The 26,048-nt window shown below is 45.7% G+C and overlaps 1 protein-coding gene and 1 long non-coding RNA gene across 5 annotated transcripts; one reads left to right on the top strand and one right to left on the bottom strand.

The window, feature by feature from the left end:
* Positions 1–1,055: 1,055 nt before the first annotated feature.
* Zfp790 (zinc finger protein 420-like) lies at positions 1,056–15,458 on the bottom strand. The gene is given in 5 exon segments (NM_001409279.1): positions 1,056–5,022; positions 7,509–7,604; positions 7,904–8,027; positions 9,658–9,732; positions 15,361–15,458. Coding segments are annotated over 4 exon segments (2,343 nt in total). The 5' UTR covers positions 9,667–9,732; positions 15,361–15,458; the 3' UTR covers positions 1,056–2,908.
* Positions 15,459–19,745: 4,287 nt separating this feature from the next.
* LOC148007316 (uncharacterized) lies at positions 19,746–25,078 on the top strand. Of its 4 annotated transcripts, none has more exons than XR_015650535.1 (3): positions 19,746–20,018; positions 20,905–20,967; positions 22,970–25,078. It is a non-coding gene; the product is annotated as an uncharacterized LOC148007316 (long non-coding RNA). The 4 variants fall into 4 exon arrangements; XR_015650536.1 differs by having other exon boundaries at positions 19,746–20,044; XR_015650533.1 differs by lacking the exon at positions 20,905–20,967.
* The last annotated feature ends 970 nt before the right edge of the window (positions 25,079–26,048 follow it).

Here is a 26,048-nt window from a genome sequence, read left to right as displayed (position 1 = left end):
CCATCCACCCTGAGTTCATGAGTTCGATGTTTAATATACACAGAGGCAGGTGAGAACTGACCCAAAGTTATCCACACGCCCATATGTGTACACTCCCCAAAAATGCAACACAAAAGGTAATTAAAAAAAAATACAACCATCACACACAGCTCTCTCACACACACACATGATCGCACACACGTATGAGGCCTTCTACACTTACCACTCCTGGATGATTGCCTGTGACAAGGCCACTTCGCTAGAATGCTCCTCCCCTCTACCTGCCCCCACTTTACCCAATCGAGTCTAACTGATTCCTGGTCTTAGACTCACTCTAGCCAGATTCTGAAGTTTCAAAACATCTTGTAGTCTTTCCTGGAGACTAAGGTTGGGAAAAGATATCAGCACCAACAAGACAAAGCTGCTGGGCAGATGCACTCTGGGAAATGTAAACCTAGACAAGCTTGTGTGTGTGTGTGTGTGTGTGTGTGTGTGTGTGTGTGTGTGTTTTAACACTTGGAACTAGACTAAAATGAACTCTCAAGCACTGGTTGTGGATCCCCATCTCTTTCTGCAGTAAAAAAATCCTTGTCCACATATGGCTCAGTGGTGTAACCACTCAAGTTGCTCATGTTCCAATAAATACCCCCACACCAATGCTCACAAATCCTGATTAAGCTCAGTGGGACACACACACACACACACACACACACACACACACACACACACGAGGGCAGGAGGAGGCACTGTTGTGAAGAGGATACGGGAATGAGGGTGAATGTGGTCAGAACACATTACATAATGCATGAAATTATCAGAGAAATAAATACTTTCAACTCCTATTAATCTGTACCGTCTTGGGATTGGCAGCCTTTTCTAAATTAAACTCGGAGTTTCATAGCTCTTCATATAGTGTGTTTTTTAAAAAAAAAGAGCCTTTATTGTGCTTATGGTGTATGTGTATGTGTGAGCACATAGACGAGAAGACAACCTCGGGTGCTGCCCCTCTCCTTTTGAGACATGTACAGACGCACAAAAATCCACATACATTGTCTTTAAAAAATAAACCTGGCCAGCAAGAGTGAATATGGCTTTATTACAGTAAAGATAGATGACAAAATTCTCCAAGTGGTAATGTTCATAGATAACAGTAATTTCAGAATGGCATGCACATGAGACACGTTTAAATGCCCTGTATGTACTCACTCGCAATCGTGTATATAACACATGGTACTAAGAGGCACCAGGAACTGCACCTGTATGACACTCAGGACATCGTTCAGAACTGTCGCCCACCCACAGAAAACGCTCAGACGAAGCCAGCGTCACCATCCCTTTCCATGTAAGGCTCAGCTCTTCCGTGACGAGTCATTTACCTTTATGGCTGAAACTTTTCAAATATAAGAATTAAGCTAGGGGCTGTGGATTTAGCTCAGTGGTAGAGCGCTTGCCTAGCAAGCACAAGGCCCTGGGTTCGGTCCCCAGCTCCAAAAAAAAAAAAAATAAAATAAAAAAGAATTAAGCTAAATGAGCCTACAGAGTGTGTGTGTGTGTGTGTGTGTGTGTGTGTGTGTGTGTGTATGTAAATCTATATTATGGATCTCCGGTAACCTTAGTTGGACACGATTTTCCTTTTCCTTTGAGACAGACTCATGAACTCCTGGTTGACCTTGAACTTCTGAGATCTAGAATCGAAGGCAGGCAGATGCCACAATGCCTGCTTATACAGCTGGAGAACAGACCTAAGGCTTCGTGCAGGCCAGGCAAACACTCTACCAACTGAACCACATCTCCAGCCCTCACAGAACTTTTAAAATGCAATTCTGAATTTTTTTAAAAATTCTTTTGGACTTTCTATGTTGTATTAAAACACAAGCACTTAGAGGGGTTGGGGATTTAGCTCAGTGGTAGAGGCCAGCAAGCTCAAGGCCCTGGGTTCGGTCCTCAGCTCCGAAAAAAAAAAAAAAAAAAAAACAAAAACACAAGCACTTCAAAGTTTCCCTAGGACACATATAAAAATCACGTCTCACATATGTTACACATTTACATGTCACTACAAATATTCTGCAATAGAGCTATATACCACTTCTCTTATAAGACATCCTCACCATACATAAATAACCCACCAGTAAAGCTTTTCCTAAATTAACAGCCATTACATCATGACGTTGGATGACAGACATGTTATTTTACCAAAAGCTCTTTTTTTACTAAAAAACAAAATTAACTCAGTGAGTTAGAAATAAATTAGCTTTTCTTGTTTTTGTGTAAAACATCTCCATATATTTATTTATCTTCATGGGCTTCCTCAAACATGAGGGTCAGAGGTGCAGCTAAGAAACAGGAATTCGTGTTCAGCACGCACAGGGTCTGGGCTTCGCTCCACAGGAGGAAGTATAAATGTCCGGGTGTTGACTAACTAAAGTCACTTTTCATAACCTTTATGGGGCTGTCACATGAGAGGCAAGTCCAAGATCAAAGGTTTTCCACCTTTCTCGGACAGCCAGGGTTGCTCGCCAGTCTACGCTCTCTAACACTGTGATTCTGAAAGGCATTTCCACACTTTCCTACGCCTCTTGAGTATTTACTACCAGTTAGGTTCAGAATCATGAATGAATGTTTCCAAATCCCTTGAATTCAGTTCTCTTAGTCAGCATGATTTTATAGATGTCTATTGAAGACCATGAAGAAAGGTCTTTCCATATTCCTTATATCCAGTCTCCTCCCATGAATCTTCTCCCTTTGAGCAAGACACTGAACCCACAAACGTCTCCACATTGCTAACACTGTGGGACTCTCTACCGCCACAGATGGACATGGACACACTTGAGTTACAGCTGAAGGTTTCCCCAGACTTCCCACCCATGTGGACATTCTAGTGCTGGGTAGGATTTGAGACTCAGAAATAGGCTTTTCCCAGTTCCCCACCTTAACTTAGTTTCTCATCGGTATAAACCTTTGGACACTGACTGAGCTGGGCCATGAGCAGAATCTTTCCAACACTCCGTAAATTTATAAGATTGTTGACCAGTGTAAACTCTCTCATGTTTAACAGCATCTGACTGCCAGGCGATGATTTTTCCGCACTCATCACGTCCTTGGGCTGCTCGACATTGTGAACTCTCTGATGTTTAATGAGATGTGACTGCTGAATGAAGGCTTTGCCGCACTCATTACACTCGTAGGGCCGCTCACCGGTGTGAATCCTCTGGTGCCGGGCGAGGTCTGAGGCAGAAGCAAATGCCTTCCAGCACTCCTGACATTTATATGGCTTTTCTCCAGTATGCAGTCTCTGGTGTCGGGTCAGTTCCGAGCTATACCTGAAGGCCTTCGGGCATTCCTTGCATTGAAAACGTTTCTCCCGAATATGAACTGTCTTGAGATCCGTATCACGTGAACGCCAACTAAAGTCCTTGCCCTTCTCCTTACAGTCATATGTTGTCTTAGCAGTCTGAGGTTGAGTACGCTCTGGGTCATGAAGGACGGTCTCTCCGTATTCCTTACCTTCCCAGCATTTCTCGCCGGTATCAATCAAGGATCCTGGAGTGTGGTCTGAACCAGAACCAAAGGCCTTCTCTCCTTCATTGAAGTCGTGCGACTTCTTACTGTGAATCTTCTGGTGTTGGGTCAGGTGGGCTCCGCGAGTGAAAGCTTTCCCACACTCCTTACACTCGTAAGGCTTCACACCGGTGTGAACTCTCTGGTGCCGGCCCAGGTCGGATCTGCAAATAAAGCCCTTCCCGCATTCCTTACACTTGTAGGGCTTTTCGCCCGTGTGAATCTTCTGATGTCGTGAGAGGTCTGAGGGGCACCGGAAGGCCTTCTCGCAGTCCTTACATTTAAAGAGTTTCTCCCGGTTGTGAATTTTCTTGAGGCTGCTGACGATGGCGCGCAGACTGAAAGCCTTGCCGCATTCTTTACACTCGTACAGTTTCTTACCGCTGGGAGCTGTGTCGTACTGAGGGAACTCGGCGTCGGGAAAGAACGCCTTCCCGTTTTCCTTGTCTTCAAAGAACTTCTCCCCGATGTAAATTAGCTGCCGCTGGGTATGGTCTAGGGCGAAACTAAAGGAGTTTTTACATTCTTTACATTTATGGAACTTATCGCCAGTATGAATCTTCCTATGCTGACTTAACTGGGACCCGCACGTGAAGGCTTTCCCGCACTCCTTGCACACGTAAGGTTTTTCGCCCGTGTGGATTCTCTGGTGTTTAATGAGGTGCGACTGCTGGATAAAGGCCTTTCCGCATTCGTGACACTCGTAGGGCTTCTCGCCCGTGTGGATCCTCTGGTGGCGAGTAAGGTCTGAGCCGCAGCTGAAGGCCTTCCCACACTCCCTGCACTGATAGGGCTTCTCTCCAGTGTGAATCCGGTGGTGGCGGGTCAGGTCTGAGCTGTAGTTGAAGTACTTTCCGCATTCCTTACATTCGTATGACTTTTCGCCCGTGTGAGTCCGAACGTGGACGCTGAGCAGTGAATGGAATCTGAAGGCTTTCCCGCACTCCTTACATTTGAAAGGCTTTTCCCCGGTGTGAATTCTCTTGTGACCCGTGAGGCTAGAGCGGAAGCTAAACGCCTTGCCACATTCCTCACACTGAAATGCCTTCTTGCCGGCGGGAACTGCACGGTAGCGAGGAAGTTTAGGGCCAGGAGGAAAGGTCTTTCCGCAGCTTTTATCTTCCCGGAATTTCGCGTCTGTGTGGATTAACTGAAGCTGAGAGGGCTCGGGTGCAAAACTAAAGGATTTTTCAGATTTAAATTCCTTCGCTTTCTCTGCTGTATTCAGTCTTGGACACTGATTAAAAGCTGTGAGCAGATTCAAAAGGGGCAATTTGTCACAGGTGAGTGTCATTTGCTTGAGACGTTCCTCTTGATTCTCATTTTGTGATTGGTCCTGACCTTTATCTTCCCAATCGACTCCAGGATTCGAGCCTTCGAGCCCTTGGTTTCTCTCCATTCTCATTACCTCCCAGCGCGACAACCGACTTCCGAAAATGCTGTTTTTTGGTAGGACTTTCTTCATCTGCCACCCGGAATCTGTATCTGAAAACATGAGAGTGCACACGTGTACTGTTTTATTTTCCATTAAAAAAAAAAAGCCATCAAAAGCTAAGGTTAAAGTAAATCACACATGAAGTGAATGTCTTAGAAAAACATTAACAACAAAACCCCAAATCTGGACAATATTAAAAAGGGCAAAAATAAACCGAGACTTCAGAGAAATATTTAAAAAGGTGTCAAGGTGGGGTGGGGTGGGGGGCTCAGTTTGCTTAGAACAGACTAACATTTTATAAACCCAGGGACCAAAAAGCACACATGGGTTGATCCAGTAACAACAGCGTAGCCCAGCCCAGGTTAGTCTCTTGCACCGCCATGTTAACGATTCCATGGGCTGCTTCCTTCATGGCTTTTAAAAATGCATGCATCTATTTTCTGTGTGTGGGTGTTTGCCTGCCTGCCTGTATGTCTGTGTACCGTGTGTGTGCTTGTACCCAAGGACACCGGAAGTGCCAGAAACAAACCCTCCAGGAGTTAGGCAGCTGTGAGCCACCACATGGGGCTGGAAAACAAACCTGGGACCTCTGGAAGAGCAGCCAGTGCTCTTAACAACTGAACCGTCTCTCCAGCCCCTGGACGGCTTTTTGTACGACAGAAGACAAAGGCATATACAGGCTGCCTCAGTCAAAGACTAATAATAATAATAATAATAATAATAATAAAAATATATATAATTATTTAAATAAATATATAATTATTTAATTAAATATATATAAATAATAAAATTATTATTATTATCATTATTATTATTATGTGAAGAGAGACAGAGAGACAGACAGACTGTGAGCATGCACATGCCACAGTGAACAACTGGAAGTCATTGTGTGTGTGACTCTGGGCAAGCACACGACATAGCAGACATGTGGAAGTCACTGTGTGTGTGTGTGTGTGTGTGTGTGTGTGTGTGTGAGCGCGCGCGCGCACGCGTGCTCGAATGCGCGTGTGCGGATGCGTGCACACAGACCGCATGAATGTGCAGAAGTCATACTACAACTCTCAGAAGCCAGTTCTGCCACCATGGGACTGAACTCGGGGCCTTAGAAGAATACAGCAAGAAACACTTTCACCTGCTTGGCCATCTTGCTTGTTCCTAGCACTACAAAGCACCTGGCAGGTCGTGCTGAACAACTGACAAAGGCCATCCTCTCTGGCAGGGGAGAAAATGGAGAGACACAGAGAAGTACATAGGCCAGCCAGGGCTCACCCCTGCCATCTCTCCTGGTTGTCCCCCTTTGGCCCTGACCTCTTTGCAAGTAGTTTCCCCTAAGTAGTCCAGACTGGTTTTACTTGTTAACAGATGACCTTCTTCCCAAACATTTCTGGGTACATTCCTGCCACAGAAAAGAATACAAGGTTTCTTTTCTTTCTTTCTTTTTTTTTTTAAAGATTTATTTTATTTATTACTTTATATGAGTACACTGTAGCTGTCTTCAGACACACCAGAAGAGGGCATCGGATCCCATTACAGATGGTTGTGAGCCACCATGTGGTTGCTGGGACTTGAACTCAGGGCCTCTGGAAGAGCAGTCAGTGCTCTTAACCACTGAGCCATCTCTCCAGCCCAATACAAGGTTTCTTAATGCATACTTTCTTAACACTAGCAAGTCAAAATGAAATTAGAAAGCTGGTAACTGTAGGTTAAAAGAATGCCTCATGAATTCAGGAAACACAAGGAAGGAGCAAGAAGTGGGGTAATTCAAGAAGGCTGCATGTGCTGGCCCACGGGAGGAAGTTTAAAGGTGGCTAAAATAAAAGATGTGTTTACAATTTTAGGAAACTTTATAAACACCCAAATGGAAAACGGTAAGACAACAGCAAGGGAGGGGCAGGCGTCTGATCTCCATCATTCGTAAAATCATGACTATTAGCCTGGAACCCCTGCTCGCCCCTGTACTGGCTGAGAAACCCCGTCAGCCTTCCTTCCCCAAACACCGGCCCCTTGCACAGAGAAAACTCCCCCACCTGCTTGGAGAAACTCCAGGCTAACATGTCATTCCTCCTCATCTCCTCTTTTCCAGCAACCTACCCAAGGGTGGCCTCCCAGGGGCTCAGTTTTTGATTATGAATGGGACACCATCCCAAGTCTTAGCAGACATATCATTACCCTGCACTCAGACACATTAAACACCCGTTTTAGCCTGGATGTGTGACTTCACTACCCACCCATGAGATCGATGAATCCACCGGAAGGCTGCTTCCTAATAAACCTGCCTTTATCTACTTTTAATCTAGTCTGATCTGGCCTCTATCTGTGTCAGCAAGGGACAGGAAGAGCCTGTCAATGACCACTGGAGAGAAAGAACGGCAGGAGGTTCCGAGCTGAGTACGGGCGGTGCAGGAAAGGCCAGCCGCGTGTTAGCTTTTGCCACGGGCATTCCCCAGGGAGAGGGTCTGGGGCAGTGTGTGAGAGGTGCTGCTGACTCACTCCACCGCCAGACTACCGGATGACGGCCCCAGCGGACTTCACTCACCCGGGAGAAATCTGCTGGTCTCATTGCTCAAATCCACGCAGGCATCTTGTTCTTTTTCCAACACAGGGAACACATGCGGTTGATAAATGCAAAGTCCTGCGTGTAAGATAAAATATAGGCAGGTAGTGACCACACGGAAGAGAAGCCAAAAAGTTTGAGCTGGTGCCCTGGTAACAAAGGAAGTGCAGCAAGGACAGGAAGGACAAAGAAAAAGCACAACGCATTCTGGGAGGACGGTGAACACGGGCTTCCCCAGTGACGACACCATCTCTGCAGAAAACACGGGCCGTTTTCCAGAATAAACGCAGGTCAGAAAACCCCCTGACATTTCTTATAAAAAAGAAAGTCAGTGGCTGCCAATAAGGAAGCCCGGAATGTCTAGGGTCGAGTCTTACCCACGGAGACGAGGTGGCTGTAGTTCTCCAGCATCACGTCTCTGTATAGACTCCTCTGTTCCAGGCTCAGACACGCCCACTCCTCGGGAGAGAAGTCTACGGCCACATCTCTGAACGTCATTACCTGCCGCGGGACAAACCCAGTGTTAATGGTGAAGGTTAAGAAATGATTCCGCTGGAAGGCAAAAGATGGCCAAGGGAGGGCAGGGAACAGTAGGTAGAGCTGGCAGCTATGGCTCGGGACCAAGTGTGACAAACGGAGTCGAGGGCCCACAGGCTCAGAAAGACTACTGCTCTGGGGCCTGGGGGGACGGCTCAGTGGTTCCGTGCTTACTGCTCTTCTAGAGGCCTTGAACTGAGTTACGAGTACCCATCCTTGGCGCCCATCCCGCCCAGAGCTCCAGGGGATCTGACATCCGCTTCTAGCCTCCGCCAGCTCCCAAACCAACCCACATCATGTTATTTACAGAAGCGGACGCACATATGCACTAACAAAAAAAAAAAAAAAAAAAAAACAAAACAAAAAAACAAAAAAACTATGGCTTGGTCACAACATCCTTATCAGCTTCACGGAAGGAACATCGGAGAAAAGACATCCTGGAGAGACGACACCTGTTGGAAGTCGCTAACTCCAGATGTACTAAACCATGAGTAAATCTGGTCATTTTGTGGATGTTTGTTCTTTTTAGTGGTGGGTACTTTCTGGCCGATTTTCCATTGGTTTAGATTCAAAGAAGTCTTTAGAGATGCATTCCCAAAATAGATACTAGGTTTTTGTTTTGTTTTCTTTGTTTCTGAGCTGAACCGTGTTGCTCTGTGGAAGCAACTGTCAATCAGCTAACTTCTTGCTAATTCCCAGGTTCCCGTACACTCAGGGTTCCTGCCATTTCCTCTGAATGCATAGGAAAGAGACATATACTGGAGCAGGCCCAGAACTGCACCGAGTCTCATCCTGGCTGACTAAAATGCTCCAGTCAGTACAGACAGAACATGAAAACCTTCTTGCCATCGGTCGCCATCGTCCCGCCTATGGGTCTGACATGACGGTCTAGGATGCCCTCCACAGACATGATGTCCTCCTGATTAGATAGGAACTCCACAGGAAGACCAACAGAGTCAACTAACCTGGACCCTTGGGGCTCTCAGTGTCTGAACCACCAACCAAAGAACATACACAGGCTGGGCCTAGGTCTCCCTGCACACGTGTAGCAGATGTGCAACTTAACCTTCACGTGGGTCCTGAACAACTGGAGCAGGGAGCTATCCCAAAAGCTGCTGCCTGTCTGTGGGATGTTCTTCTAGCTGGGTTGCCTTGTCTGGCCTCAGTGGGAGAGGAAGCTCCTAGCCTTGCAGAGACTTGAAGTGCCGGGGTGGGGTGGAGGGATACTCAGGGGGCCCCACCTGCTCAGGGGAGGGCTTGGGGGATGGGGGAAGGATAATGGGAGGGGGTGACTGGTAGCCGGGCACTGAGTGGGATATAAGTAAAATAAGTAAAAAACATACAAACAAAAACCAAAAAAAAAAAAAACCAAAAAAAAAAAAACCCAAACAAACAAACAAAAAAAAAAACAAAAACAAAAACAAACAAAACCTCAGGACTGCCCTGTGGGAGAGATAAGGGTCTATTAACAGAAGAAAGAACACCATGTCCAGAAAGTACTAGACTGCCCCATGGCACCACTGATCTTGCAGAATTAGAGACAAAGACATTCTTGTGAGGAGAAATAGTTTTTGTTGAGACAATGTGAACTCACATGAGCCATGATTTGAAACTCCTAAAAGTGACCAGTCAGTCCTCTTCTTGATTCCTATGTTGATGAGGCCAGCTCCTGAGAAGACAGCACACAGGGAAGAGAATCATGAGATGCCTGGCTTTCCACAGGCCATTTCAGAGGGCAAGTAAAAAGGCCATTTTCTTCCTTGGAGGAAGGCCAGAGGGAGCGTGTGAAATGACACCCCGCCAAAAGTCAAGAGAACCCCCAAGTGAAGCAGGATGGTGTTGTAATCTAATCAGTCATGGCAAAAATCATTCTATAGCCAGGTGCTGGCACACATGTTTAATCCCAGCGCTCAGGAAGCAGAGGCAGGCAGATCTCTGAGTCCGAGGCCAGCCTGCTTTACAGACTGAGTTCCAAGACAGCCAGGGCTACTCAGAAAAACCCTGTCTTGAAAAACAAAACAAAACAAACAAAATCGTTCCCGAGGTCAGGGTATGAGACAAGGTTATTCTCATTTAGTCTAAATGCCTCTGAAAGCTCTACAAAACTAGCGTAGACATTTCCAAAGGAAACAGAACTCTCCCTTGTGGGTGTCCACAGGAGCTGGTGGGACTCCTCTGTATGTGTAGAACAGGGCCTCCTTATTCTTCCCATGTCTAACAAACTCTACGGCACCTACTGGGTCATTTCCATCTAGACCATCTACAAAGGGTCACGCTAGAAAACTGGAGACAGCTTTGAGGCTATAACGAGCCTGAAGAACCTCGCCAGGCCATCAGTGAGACAAGCATGAGCACAGGCCACATAGCTCACAGGGCACCTGCACATAGTCCAGCATCACTGCCAGCCCCCGAAACTCCAACCTTGGCACAGTCCTACCACGTGTGCCTCTCAGCCTGGGCGGAGGCCTCGCCTCTTCGGAGAGAAGTAACTGCTTTTTAAAAACTTTACTTTTACTTCATGTGAATGAGTATTTGCCTGTGTACCACACGTGTCCCTGGTGCTCCCTGAGGATAGGAGAGGGTGTCAGATTCCCTTGGGACCGGAATCAGAGATGGTTGTGAGCTGTCACGTGGGTTCTGGAAACTAAAAAAAAGGTCCTCCTGAAGAGCAGTGGGTCCTCCTAACTGTGGAGTCATCTCTCCGGTCTCTAACTTTACATTTTAAGAATAAGGTTTAAACTTAAGTAGAGACATGGAAAGGGCTAAAGATGTGACTCAATAGTTAAGAGTTCAGGCTGCCCTTCCAGAGGACCTGGGTTCAATTCCGAGCACCCACATGTTGGCTCACAAGCATCTGTAACTCCAGCTTTGGGGGATCAGTCATTCTCTCCACGGGCACTGCATGCATGGAATAGACCAAACCACACAGAAAAATTAAAACAAACAAACAAACAGACTAAAAACTAACCAACCAACCAAAAAAGGATAGACATAGTGGTCAATGCCTTCAATCTTATCTCTGAGGAATGAGAGGCAGGAAGATCTTTGAGTTTGAGGCTAGCCTGGTCTACAACACAAGTTCCTGGCCAGCTGGAGCTACATAGTAAGACCCTGTTTCAATTGCCTAGCAAGCGCAAGGCCCTGGGTTCAGTCCCCAGCTCTGAAAAAAAAGAAAAGAAAAAAAAAAAGACCCTGTCTCAAAAAAAAAAAAGTGTGTATGTATATGTGGGGGGGGGTGTGGATGGAAGGAGGAAGCTGTCACAGAGAGCAGAGCAGGGCACAGTGAGGCTCATGTAAATTCCGTGTAAAGCATACTCTATCCATTTCCCCAGGACACAAAGAGCTCCATGGTTGTGATGGGTCTTTGCGAGTCAAGTGACGGTTCCTGAACAATTGTTATATGAAACACACTTTGTGTTTGGGAGGAGAGAGGGAGGACTTGAGAGCAACTATTACACAGTTTGAAGGAAGAACTGTTCTAATCCCGAGTTCCTCCTGAAGCCATGTAGAGGAATCAGAGATAAACAGAACCCATGTGGACAGTCCAGCAACGAGAAATCCTCACTCTGTAAGAAGTGGGCAAACACTGAACACAAGATTCTGACAGACATGACAGGAAAAGCAGGCAGGGAGTTCACAGGATCACTGTAAATTCTAGGACAGCCAGGGCTAGAGAGACTAGGGCTAATGAGACCCCGTGCCTCCCCCCTATATCCCCAATATAAGGGCCAGTGGGTGGTGGTGAACACCTTTAATCCCAGCACTTGGGAGGCAGAAGCAGGCTGATCTCTGAGTTTGAAGACAGCCTGGTCTACAGAGTGAGTTCCAGGACAGCCAGGGATACATGGTTTGGATTCAAGGTGACTAAACAGACACACTGTGAGACCGTGAGTGTTTACTGATACTACCTGCCTAAAGAAATACAATGGTGTGGGGGAAATGGCACAAAACATCACCTAAAAAACATTAGATAAAAACCCATGATGAGTGGATGGGCTAGGGAGATGCCTCGGGGTTACGAGCACTGTTACTCATGCAGAAGACCCTGGCTTCATCCCCAACACAGGAGCATCCAGCATTCCAGTTCCAGGGGCTTCAGTGCTCTCTTCTGACCTCTCCAGGGAACCAGGCACACATGTGGTGTACATACAAATACACGGGCAAACACTCAAGCACATAAAATAAAGCTATTAAAAAATTTAAAACGCACCAAGAGTTATGCTATAAAGGTCAACTACCTCTGAGAGGATATTCAAGTTTTTATTAGACTTTTGCACCCTGAAAATTTATGGCTTGTATATTTGTGGGAAAAGAGATGAGAGAATCAATGACTGTATATCTAGCCAAGCTATCGTTCAATTTTGTGTTTCTGCCCTCTCACTCACCAAGACGGGAGAGCACGTCCTTCCGCTCCACGCCCGCTTTCAGAAAGTACAGTGTCTATTATTAAACACAACGTTCATTCTTTGTGTGCCAGGGCAGCTGCTCTGTCGTGTACACGGTCGTGTACATACAGGCGCACATAAACCGTCCACTGACTGTGACCATCACTTTTCGGAACACACACCCAGGGTAAGGTGATTGACCACAGCTCCCACATTAATCTCAAGTACTAACGGCACCACATTCTCTTCAGAACTCCGCGCTCCGCAGGAGAGCCGTTCACCCCTGGCCTCAGCTTTCATGACCATTCTGATTCCAAGCCTTAAATTGACACTCACTCTGCCCCACTGATTCTAGACCTTCCTAGGGCTTCAAGCTTGAAGCCAATTGGGTTGAACCACCGGAAGTCGCTTGGTCACAGTGCACCCTGGGAAATGTAGTCCGTCTCTGTATTCTCTTTAACAAAAGACTACACAGCAACTGTCAATTTAAAGGCCCTGGTTTTAAACTCCATTACTTCCAGCGACACAGTCCTTTCCCACACACAACGCTAGCATCTGTTTACAAGAGCTTCAGGAATTTTAGGATACGTTGAGATGACCAATATTGAGACCTACACACTACTCTTCCTCAGCTATGCGAACGATGCCTCTAGCCATCTTTGGACCAGCACTATCCTTGGGTGGGATGACTCCTGGGAAATGTAGTCCACTGCCTGGGCAGCCAGAGAAACTGGCCTCGGAAAGATAACAAGACACATGGGTTGTAAAACAGCATCACACTAGTGGTGAGTTTGTACAGTCTACACTCCAACAACAAACTGGCTGAACCACTCACCACCTCCTATCACAGTAGCACACCTGCCTGCTTTTCCATGAAAGATGTTTGAGTTGGTGCCTGGTCCTGAGCTGTGTCCTGCCTGGAAATCCTACCTCGAACTCGGGTTTAGCCTCTTCCACTCTCAAACAAACAGAAATACCTTCATCCCATCCTCCAAATGCTTTTTTCTTTTTCTTTTTTTTTAAATGTGTTTGGGTGTTTTGCCAATGAGCAGGGTGTCAGATTCCCTGAAGCTGGGGTTGCAGCCAGTTGTGAGCCACCATGAGGGTAGTGGGATTCAAAGCCAGTTTCTCTCCAAGAGTAGCAAGTGTTGTTAACTGCTGAACCATCTCTCCGTCCCCTTCAGTTCCCCTTAACGCATGTGTTGAGACGCCTGCTCGTGGTTCCGTTATTGATCTTTGGTATAGTGATACCAGTCTGTCCGTCTGTTTACTTGCTTAAGTCCCAATAGAGGAGGATGGTTCACATCGATTAAAACTTAAGAGCAGGGCTTACGAGGACATCTTGAAGGCACTTCAATGGGGTCAGTCCCTCAGTGGACATCTGTGCCGTAAATGGTTCTCACTCAGCTACTGGGCTAAGAATGTCCTTCACGGTTCTGTCCACCCACCAGACTCTTGTTCAACTAGGTTGCATCCAGTTTAGTGACTTATAATCTACCTGAGAGAGGATGATGCAAGATTTGAATTTTAATTCAAATACCAACTCACCAGCAGGGTGTGAGGGTGATCACCTATCGCTCTAGCTAGCACTTGGAATGTGGGGCTGGGAGGATCCAGTACAGCCCTAGACTCTGATCTGACACATATCCTGTTTGAGACCAGCAGAGGCTACAGCCTATCTCAAAATCAAACAAAAACCACCACTTGACAACTGTGCTTGAGCTTGGGTCTTTAATGATGTTACACACACACACACACACACACACACACACACACACACACAGCATATATATGGCATGCATATATATATATCATGCATGGTGGCCCAAACCTGTAATCCCAGCGCTGGAAGATGAATCCCTGAGTTCAATGGATTTGCATAGCAAGTTCTAGGCTTGCCAGGGCTACATAGAGAGGCCCCGTCTCAAAAAGAGAAAGGGAAGGGGGAAGGCTCATGGCACCAAAGTTTCTAAATACTTCAGATAAGGAAACGAGAGGACATTTACTTTCTAAACCTGGATGATCTGGACACACACCGTTGTGGCTGGGCCCCAGTGGTTCTTCAGTACTGTGTGCAGTTTGTTTTAATCGTGGTGAGGCTGCTCTCTGTAATACACGTAATCCCATTCTGGAGCAGGACACAGTGGTTCAAACCTGTTATCTCAGTCAGGAGGATTGCCTCCGGAGGGGTGACCAGGGCTAAATAGCAAGATCCTGTCTAAACAACAAGACAACAGAAACTACTGGAGAAGGGGAGGTAACAGAACCTGGAGTTCAGGTCAACCTTGGTTATAAAGAGAATTGCAAGCCAGCCTCAAAACCAAACCCCACCTATGTCTTCTCAAGAACTCTCTAAAGAAGGGAAGATGTCTGCTTGGAGGACCCTGGGCGTTAATAACCCTCCCACCTACCCACCCAAAAAACCACCCGGACAGACAAAACACTGTGTTAAAAAAAAAAAAAAAAAAAAGCCTTTGCCTGTAGATTGCCTACACCGCACAATGAACTTACAGACAAGTAAAAATGCTAGTTATTATTAGCTTTACCTTTTCCCTCCCGTAACGCAGACACTCCTGAAGATCACACTTACTAGTCGTAATTTGAAAAGAAAATGAGATTTAGGAGACTTCAGATATCTCTACAATCTCGCCACTCCTGTACTGTGATCCATTCAGTCGAGACACAGTCCCCAAGAACCATTTGATCCACGTACAATGTCCCCTCCCCACAACAGCTCGCTCTACTCACAAAGCGCCACAGCTCGACCCCAACTCTCGCTCAGGCTCATTTTCCTTTCCTCGCAGTTTCTCTGCGGTTCAACTCCTCCCAGATCCAGCCGCTCACACAATCTAATCTCCCCATGCTCTCTCTCACACACACTCAGGGCTGTCATTGAGGACTCTGTCACCTACAGGACGAGGCAGGCTTCCTCTTGGTCAAACTGCCACTGCTAGGTGGGTCTCAGACGCTGGGATCCTACATTCTGGTCTGCGGCTCCAACTTCCAGCAGGAAGTCAAATTCGGAACAGCCTCCCTGGCCAGATTTCCGCCTGGGGATTGGATGACTCAGCCGACTCTAGCGGCGAGCCTCCGGTCGCCAACACGGCCTCGAACTACATTTCCCAGAATATCCGGTGGTTCCGCTTGTCGCCACTTGAGTGGCGGTTCTTTGGAAACTCGCAGTGAGATGTAGTGCTGGGTCAAAGAAAGACAGAAACAGACCAGCTAAATCTGCAAGGTTTTAAGAGGGTTAAAGGCCCAGGGACACACAGTGGAAGGCGAGAATCTATTCCTGCAAGTTGTCTGCTGAAGGCTGCATTGAGCGCTCACATACACACACAAACATAAACAAATGTCTTTTTAAAATCACAACAATTTGGATTGCTACAAGCCTAACATAGTGGCTCGTGTCTTTAATGCCAGCATCAAGGAAGATGAGGCAAGAGAGCTCTACGAATGGAATCGAATCGAAGGCCAGTTTGAGCTTTCTCAAATAAATACGCGTTGCAACAGAGGAATTACGGTCAATCCGCATGATGAGTGAGTGGGTGGTTAAGCACTGAGAGAACTTGAATATCAATAAAAGATGTTCTTATCAAGGGACTCTGCTAATGTCAGGATGACCGAGGCGGAGGTGGGGGTTGGGGAGATCTAAATGAGGATTCAGAGGAGTCTGATCAAACAGGTCCACATCCCCTTATCTTGTCTCCCCTACCTTTGGACAGTGGGCTAGAAGTGGGGGTCAGAGTGTTTGAGAACTCTTATTAAAAGTAGTTGTTTTTTTTTTTAATCTAAGCCCTTTGAGAAACTGGAGGCACCAAAGTCACTTTTCCCACCACCTCAATTTCCCATCTTTAATTTGTCAGGTGTCCTTTTCTAAGTTTTACTTATTTTTATTCTGTGTGTATGAGTGGTTTGTGAAGTGGAAACGTAAGGGTTCTTCGGAGAGGCAGTTGTGTTGGATGGTGTTTTGCTGGAACAAACACCTGAAGGAGTGTTTTCCTGCCTTGGATACAGGCGAGAGGCTAAGGCAGACTCCTGAAGGAATGTTTCACTGAAGCAGACAACGGGAGAGAGAGGATGTTCTGTTAAGTCAAGCACGTGAAAGGACACCTGGTAAAGGATTCTCTGTGTTATTTTAGGCATAGTCTCTAGAACATCTTCGTCAGAATCAGCCAACCGAGAGTCATCCACATAACGATAAATGATAGATGGAGGAAAATGCTTATGGACAATTTCTAATGGTTGTTGCACAGGATACTGACATAAAGTTGGGGTACTTAACACTCCCTGTGGAAGAACCTTCCAGTGGTATCTCTTCAGAGGATGACTACTATTCAAAGAAGGTACGGGGAAAGCAAACCTTTCCCTGTCTTTCTCGTGCAAGTATTGAGAACAAAACCAATCTTTCATGTCAATTGTTATTGGCCGGGATTTTGGTACCAAAGATAGAAAAGGAATCCTGGCTGTAAAGGACGTGTTGGTTGAATTACCTTGCTAACTGCTCTTAAATCCATATTATCATCCATTTACCTGATTTCTTTTCTTCTTCTTCTTCTTCTTCTTCTTCTTCTTCTTCTTCTTCTTCTTCTTCTTCTTCTTCTTCTTCTTCTTCTTCTTCTTCTTCTTCTTCTTCACAACAAACACAGGAATTCCATGGGCTGGTGGACTCTTCTATAAGTTGAGCCTTCAGCTGCTTTTATACCAGTTGTTCAAGTGCCTGCAATTGTTCTGTTGTTATGGGCCACTGCTCTTGCCACAGAGGTCACTTAGATAGCCATTTCAGGGGCAAGGCTGTTGGTAGGTCAGCAGCAGCCCCTTTTATAAATTGGGAGGCTCCATCCCTGTGACATCCTGTGTTTTGACCATGGGTACAGTTTGTGACTGTTCTCTGTCGCTGATATCAATACCTTCCCCGGGAGCATCTGCCATGTTACCCTACTTTCCTCATTTGCTGTCCCCGGAATTTCAGGAATATTAATCTGAGTATCCCATTGTTGTGAAAGCTCTCTTCCCCATAAGTTTATGGGTAGGTCAGCCGTATAAGGTCTCAACTTCCCTGATGGCCCTTCTGGTTCCACATAGGTAAAACATTGGGTACTTTGTCTTTTTTGTGATAATTTGCCAATTCCTATAAACTGTGTGTAAACCTTTTGAAGTGGCCAATCTGGATTCTAAGACTTTTGGGGAAGAATACTGACATCAGTTGTACCATTAATCTGGGTCTCTGACCATTAACCATTGTTTGCCAGAACACATGTTTTCCAGTGCTCCTTAAAGCTCCTGTCCTTCCTACTGGAGCAGCCTTGCCCTTGATGTCAGGAAACAGCAGCTGAGCGATTCTATCCCCTGCATCAATCTGCATTTCCGTTTTCACATATGCTGTAATTTTGATTTCTTCCTTGCTATCCCCATCTACAACACCTGGATGCACAATAAATCCTTGAGAAGTTGACCCACTTCTTCCCAGGATTATTCCCACTGTCCCTGAAGGAAAGGGACCATACACACCAGTGGTTAACTTATTACTTTCCACTTTTGGGGATAATGTAAGAGGGGCATCTGTGGCCAGAGCCAAAGCTGCACTTCCTTCTGTAGCAAGCACAAGATCAGAAATCCTACTTTTGGTTTTCTTGCCTCCTGACAGACCAAAGGAAAATGGGTATATTGTTTACTGCAGGGACTCGAGCTGACAGGCCCCTCTGTTCATTTCCTGATGGCAAGAGGTTACCTCTTATGTCTCTCTTAGATTGGCAGTCCATTGGTCAATGTTTGCCCTTTCCACAGAGCTACAATACCCTGGAAGCCTTTGCTGCTCATAACAACCAGAACCTTCTTGTTCTCGCCTATGATTACCATATTCTCTAGAGTCTTTGCACCTGTTATTTTGTGCTATGGGTCCTTTGCCTTACAATTTCTTTGGAAATGACCAAATTCGCCACATTTAAAACATCGAGCGTTTGATTCCTGATATTTCTAGACACAACTGATACTGGCATTATACCCCTGAGAACCAATATCAGTTGTTTCCCTTACCCATTCATCTATAGGGGCTCCACATGCTTTCGATGGTCTGATTGATTGCTCTCTTACATTCAGTATTTGCGTTTTCAAATACCAATGTTTCTATCAATGACTGACTGGTTTCAGGGCCTGTTATAGTTCTATTCGCAGCTGAACTCAGCCTCTGTAAGAACTCTGTGAAGGCTTCTCCAAAGTCCTGTATTATCCCAGTAAAGGGGGGGGGGTGATTTCCTCCCCCCCCCCCCCGTTCTTCAACCAAATCCCAAGCTCTTTTTTTTTTTAAAGATTTATTTATTTATTCTATATAAGTACACTTTCACTGTCTTCAGACATACTAGAAAAGGGCATTAGATCTCATTACAGATGGTTGTGAGCCACCATGTGGTTGTTGGGATTTGAACTCAGGACCTCGGGAAGTGCAGTCAGTGTTCTTAACCTCTGAGCCATCCCTCCAGCCCCTCAAATCCCAAGCTCTTAAACCTGCAGTACAACATGGTTCAATTACACCATTGTCAGATCTGATTCGTTCCTATAAGTCAGCGTGAGGCCTTCACCAAGCAGCTGGTCTTTAGTAACATTTATCCCCCTTGCTAAATTACGTTGTGCTAGTTTTGTGGCTTCGTGCCTCCACCATGACAACCATTGAAACTGCTGCCCAGCTTCTAGAACAGCTGACACCAATCCCTTCCAATCCTGTGGGATAACCCCATGGTGCATAGCCCAGTTATTTAGCATTTCTTTGACAAAGGAAGAATGTAAACTGTTCATTACTATTGGTCTACAAAATGCTTTAAATCTGACGTTTGTATCCGTCTCCAGGTCAATTCATTGTAAGCCTGTTCACCGTTGTTAGCAGGCATGTGCTGCACAAAGGCTTGGGAAGGTTGAAGGTGCACGTGAGGCCCGAGCTGATTCTCCGAGGTGCGTTTGGCTGCACATTAACCTGTTGTACCTGTGCCATTTGTTGATCTTTACAGCCCCTAGAAGCAGGGCAGGTTTTACCTTCCAGCCTCTTTGTAGGGAGCGGTGCGGCAGCTGTATGATAATGAGGTGAATCTGGTGCCCTCCTAACAACAGTACTGAGCATGCGTGGAGTTTTGCACCTGACCTCAGTCTGGCTGGGGCGGTACTATGCTAAATGGGAGTTCATGCCTCGCCAATCTCTGGAGGACAAGTAGCTGGGATGGCAGTGGGGTGACTCGTGCCCCACCAATCCCTGAAGGAAGATTAGCATACTGTTGTGTATATAAGCCTAGCGGCTTTGCCGCTGGGCGCGGTAACACTTAAAGCTGTAGCACTTAAAGCTGTAGCACTTGGAGCTGTAACACTTGGAGCTGTAACACTTAGGGCTGGCTGCCGCCGCCTCCCTGTATCAACAAAGAAGGTGTCCTGCAGTAAAGGCTGTTGAGAAGAATCCAACCGTGTTGCGTCTTCCTTGCCTGACCAGGTGGGCGTGACAAAGTGGTGGCCCGTACGGAGACGAGGACATCCTCGTGGATCTCAGAACTCTTCAGATTCAGGACCAGCGACGTCGGAAAAGTTCCCGGTAAGGGAAGATAAAGTTCTCTGGAGGTGAGCAGAGACGATGGAAGCCTTGGGTTAGAGGCTAAAAGGTCTGCAGTCTGCAGCAATGTTGTTTCAAGTTGATCCTTTGTGGGCAGGATTTATAATTTTGTTTCTTTTTTTCTTTGTGTGGAATAGAGAAGCCACAGACAACAAGCTTAAGCCCGGACCAAAACCTCTTTGACAAATGGTCCGTGCCTGCTTAGAGGATAAACGATGTGAGAAAGCTGTTAGGACAGGTCAGAGGGTCCTTGCAGAGCAACAAGATAGTATGTCAGAGGGAGTAAAGGTCTTGAAAGAAAAAAAGAAAAGAAAAGGAGATAAAAGGAACAGAGAGAAGGCAGAGATGAAAAAAGAGGATAATCAGGACCAGGAAACAAATAAGATATATTCTTTAAAAGCCTTGACCTTAGAAATGTCAGACAATCTAGAAAGCATCACTGACCACTTAGAGAAAGTGAAAGTAAAGGTAGAACCATCGGGTCCCGGGCCTCCCACAGAGCAACAAAAGGAAGCGCAGGACTCCACCTCAGTTCCACCACCAGACTCATATTGACCCCTAGAATGGGAACTCAGGTGGTGGATACAGATTTTAAAGGCCCCAGTAAGCAGAATTCAGAAGTATCACAGAAATTTAAAGCATGTGCAAAGATAAAGACTTGGGGTAGTGGTAGTGGTCAAAAGGGGACAAGGTAATATGGTAAAATGTTTTTGTGTATGTGTTCTTTTAGAGTTATGTTAAAATCTAGAGAAACAAAGTTGATTCTCATAGATGCTTTTAGTCTTTGGACCCTGACTAGAGAGAGTTTACACCCTAGACAAGAGAGAGAATGGGGTTGAGAAAAACAGTCCTCCCGAACTCTCCACAGATGCTTTGGCGGAAGAAGGAAATGAGCCTAAACTTTTTGGAGCTCTCCTGGGAACCGAAGGAGGTGAGAGACGTCTTGCCTCCTTGCTGGCTCCTATTGGAGAAGTGCTTATTTCTGGTTCTTTAGGTAGGATGTCTGGGTCCCTTTGGTGGAACACCATCTAGTCCTTTTCCTCTGTGTCTATTGTTTGTCCTTGGTGCACCAAGCTGTGGATGTATGTCAATTTATGTCTGGGTTTTGCTTCTTGTTGCTTGAATGTTTTGTGTTTCATGTTTAAAAGAAAAAAAAATGGTTAAAACTTTAAATGCTGGTTGATTCACCCATTGATGTAGCTTTAACTCCTTTCAAGAAAGGAACAAATAAATAAAAAGTTTCAATTGGCTTTCGGAGCCGGCATCTGTAGCTAGAAGCCTAAGTTGGCTGGGCAAGCTCCCCAGGGGGCTGGCTAAATGTTTATACTAGCCGCCCTAGAAGCGGCCTATACAAAAGTGGTTAAGGTGCTTAAAAACAATCAATTGTTCATAGCACCTGAAAAGGTTCAAATGGGCCAAATGGGAGAATATTTAGGAACAAAAATCACTCCTCTGCTTTTGTGTATACTGAGAACTTTTCGTCAGCCTACAGGAGTATTATGGCAACAAGGTCCACTTCTGTGGATTTATCCCCATATTTCTCCTAATAAAACCCTTGAATATTACCCTTCTGCTGTTGCACAGCTTGCTGTATTAGGCATTAAATCTTGCATTCAGCATTTTTGTATTTCACCAAAGAAAATTATTATACCATATACAACCACTCAGGTAGAAACATTGTGTGCATTGATAGATGATTGGGCCATATTGCGCTGTAGTTTTGATGGAGAGTTTGACAATCATTATCCTAAGGATCTGCTGCTACAATTTTTACTGAACATCCAGTGATCTTTCCTAAGATCACTGCCTCAGAGCCTTTGTCTGGAGCGTTAGATATTCTTACAGATGGCTCCAAAACAGGTGTAGGTGCCTATATGGTTGACTCTCAAGAACCAGTATTAATTCAATATAGTCCAGGTACCCCCCAAATTACAAAATGTAAAATAGTATTGGAAGTTTTCAAAAGATTTCATGATTCTTTTAATTTAATTTCTGACTCTGTTTATGTGGTTAATGCGGTGCGCTCACTTGAAATTGCAGGGCCAATTCGGTCGACTAGTACTGTATGTCAAATTCTTTTAGAATTACAAAATTTGATTTGGTCCAGAAAAAATAAATTTTTCATACAACATATTCGAGCTCATACTAATTTGCCTGGTCCCATGACCAGTAATAACGCCCTGGTGGATGCTAGTACTCATAGAGAGTTTATTTTTCATGCTGCTCTGATTGACCTCGCTAGAGAATTTCATCAAAAGTTTCATGTACCTGCCTTTACTCTTCGACAAAAATTTAAAATCTCTAGAGCTGCAGCTTGTGATGTGGTGTTAAGTTGCCAGAATTGTGTTCAATTTCACCACCCTCCTCATGTAGGGATTAAGCCTCATGGTCTGATCCTGCTAAAACTTTGGCAGATGGATGTCACACACATATCTCAATTTGGAAATTTAAAATATGCTCATGTTTCTGTTGATACATGTTCTGGTATTATACATGCCACTCTGATGACTGGTGAAAAGGCTCGTAATGCCATTAGCCATTGCTTAGAGGCATGGGCAGCCTGGGGAAAGCCTGATAGTCTCAAGACGGACAATGGGCCTGCCTACACTGCAAAGTCCTTTCAGGCATTTTGCCAGACAATGCAGGTCAAACATACTACAGGATTGCCATACAATCCCCAAGGTCAAGGAATTGTGGAAAGAGTACATCGTACCTTAAAAGAGCTGATAAAAAAACAAAAAGAGGGAATTGCCAGCAGCCGAACACCAAAAGAACAACTTTCTTTAGCTCTTTTTACTCTAAATTTCTTAGTTTTGGATGTGCATGGCCGCTCTGCTGCGGAAGTAAAGTGGAAGGATGTCTTAACTGATAAATGGCGTGGCCCAGATCCCGTGATCTCGAGATCTAGGGGAGCTGTTTGTGTTTTTCCGCAGAATCAAGAAAATCCAATTTGGGTACCTGAGCACTTGACTCGAAAATTGCCTTCTGCTCTTCCTGAAGATGAGACTACGAACCCTGCTATTGCTACTGGGAATGATAATACAGGTTAATTCGATCACCCTGTGGGCTATTGCCAGATCCTGGCCAGTACCCATGCCAGTCCATAGCAATTCTACTGTTTTACCAACCATTTTCTCTACCTCCTGTTTGCGTGATGTTCCCTGTATAGTGCCAACTGGAGAAATGCCCCAATGGTATGCCGCCACTAACGTTTCTCTGTTGCATACCTTATGTTTTACCATTAAAGACTCTTCCCTGCCCTGTATTTGGTTGTGTAGAGCCACGTTAGCTAATTGGTTGAATCCTGTGAGTGACAGCACAATGAACACCGGGATCATCCTGGCTGCTTTGAGTCAAATTGCCCAGGGAGTCTCTACACCCAGCGAGGACATGTCAGTCGATAGTTCTGCTGATCTGAACATTACAACACTAATTGTGATGCATAATTGTAGTGTTCCATCACGCCCAGGGCAAGGTAACTATGCACAGAATAGCTCTACCCGTCGTAGAGTCTTACCCGCTTGCCCCCCGAATCAAGAGTTTCCACCTGATTTTACCCCATGTCAGAGTCCATTCCATAGAACAAAACAATTCCTACCGGGATTTGAATTTTCCCCTCCTCTTGGCCATGTACAGTATGATTGGGAGGAGAATAAGACTGCCAAGCATAATCTCTGGCCTTGGTTTCAGTGGGTGCTGTCCAATGAGCAAGGGGCATATACATCCCTGACCCCCTTTGCTAGGTTGATGGGTGAGAACTTCACGCTGTATAATGTTTCGGCTACCAGAAAAAATGATACCAGGTTGACCAATATTCAATATAATAACCTCTTGGAACATAATACTGCCACTAGTACTTCAGTATGTGTTAGATCACCTTTTTTCTTTCTGATAAGCACTAATGTCAACAATGATGTTTTAAATTGTAATAGCTCTGATGTAGTCTGCTATTTAGCTGAATGCTGGGATGGCAACAATAACACCGCAGTGATGGTCAAGATTCCCTCCTTTGTGCCAATCCCAGTAGAGGCAAACCCAGATAGTTTCCCTATTCTTAATTTGCTGAGAACCAAAAGAGATTTTGGAATTACGGCAGCCATAATTTCAGCCATCGTGCTGTCTGCTGCCGCAGCTACCACAGCTGCAATCGCTATGACCAATCAAATACAGAGAGCTGAGACTGTCAATCAGATTGTAGAAAGAACTGCAATGGCGCTAAAGATACAAGAAGAATTTAATACTCATTTGTCATCTGGCCTTCTATTAGCCAATCAAAGGATAGATTTAGTTCAAGAACAAATTGAAACACTGTATCATATGACAGAGCTGTCTTTCCTCCCTAAGAGGTTTATGCATTATGTCTCTGGTTTATTGGCCATTTAAAAAGAGAACATGCCAGACACAAAGCGGTTGTTTACCAGGCTATGACCGCCATTGACAATGGTGCTTCTCCCAATAAATGGCTGGCCTCTTTGAAAGATTAAGAGTTGGCCGTAGATCATTTTTGTCACAGTCATGTGGGGTCATTGTATCCAGGGACGGGCAACTTTCCTCGAGCTCGGACCAACCTAAGGAACGACCTAAGACAGGAACAATGACAAGATTGACGTGACACCCAGATCTAGACCAGTCATTTTATTAAACAAAAAAGGGGGAGATGTAGGGAGCGGTGCGGCAGCTGTATGATAATGAGGTGAATCTGGCGCCCTCCTAACAACAGTACTGAGCATGCGTGGAGTTTTGCACCTGACGTCAGTCTGGCTGGGGCGGTACTATGCTAAATGGGAGTTCATGCAGCGCCAATCTCTGGAGGACAAGTAGCTGGGATGGCAGTGGGGTGACTCGTGCCCCACCAATCCCTGAAGGAAGATTAGCATACTGTTGTGTATATAAGCCGAGCGGCTTTGCCGCTCGGCGTGGTAACACTTAAAGCTGTAACACTTAAAGCTGTAACACTTGGAGCTGTAACACTTAGGGCTGGCTGCCGCCACCTCCCTGTATCAACAAAGAAGGTGTCCTGCAGTAAAGGCTATTGAGAAGAATCCAACCGTGTTGCGTCTTCCTTGCCGGACGAGGTGGGCGAGACACCTCTTTGCTTCCGGTTTCCATCATGCAGGACAGGTTTGCCTGCATGTATGCGTGTACTGCATGCACACCTAGTGTCCTTGAAGGCTAGAAGTGGAATCCTGATCCCTTGTAACTTCGGTTACAAATGAGCCACTATGTGGGTGCTGGAAACTGAACCCAGGTCCTCTGTAAGAGCAGCAGGTGCTCTTAGCCAGGATCTCCAGCCATGGATCTTCTTCCTCTTCCTCCTCCTCCTCTTCCTCCTGCTCCTCCACCAGCTCCCCCTGCTCCTGCTTCTGCTCCTCCTCCTCTTTTTGGTTGTTTGAGACATGTAGCCATGGCTGTCCTTGAACTCAGAGATCCACCTGCCTCTGCCTTCTGCAAGTGCTGGGATTATAGGTGTGAGTCACTGCCACCCAGCTCTGGATCTTCCTTTTTTGTTGTAGTTTTGTTTGTTTTATAGAATAGTTTTGTGTATGTCTGTCTTAGTTAGAGTTTTACTACTGTGAGCAGACAACATGACCATGACAAGTTTTATAAAGGGCATTTAATTGGGGCTGGCTTACAGGTTCAGAGGTTCAGTCCACTATCATCAAGGTAGGAGCATGGCAGCATCCAGGCAGGCCTGGTGCAGTAGGAGCTGAGAGTTCTACATCTTCATCTGAAGGCTGCTAGCAGAATACGGACTTCCTGGCAGCTAGGATGAGGGTCTGAAAGCCCACGCCCACAGTGACACACCTACTCCAAGGCCACACTTTCTAATAGTGCCACTCCTTGGGCCAAGCATATTCAAACCATGACAAGGTCAGAGGTGGTAAATGGGAGGTAATGAAGAACTCTAAGAATCTTCCCATGATTTAAAAACACATTAAGAAAAAAAAAGGGGGGGAGCGTTATGTAGCTAAGTCTGATCTACATTTACTATATAACGAAGGATGACCATAA

This window comes from Rattus norvegicus, chromosome 1 (assembly GCF_021556685.1).
Source record: "Rattus norvegicus strain SHRSP/BbbUtx chromosome 1, alternate assembly SHRSP_T2T, whole genome shotgun sequence".
In the NCBI taxonomy this organism is placed as follows: domain Eukaryota; kingdom Metazoa; phylum Chordata; class Mammalia; order Rodentia; family Muridae; genus Rattus; species Rattus norvegicus.
This window is presented reverse-complemented; position numbering and strand designations above follow the sequence as displayed.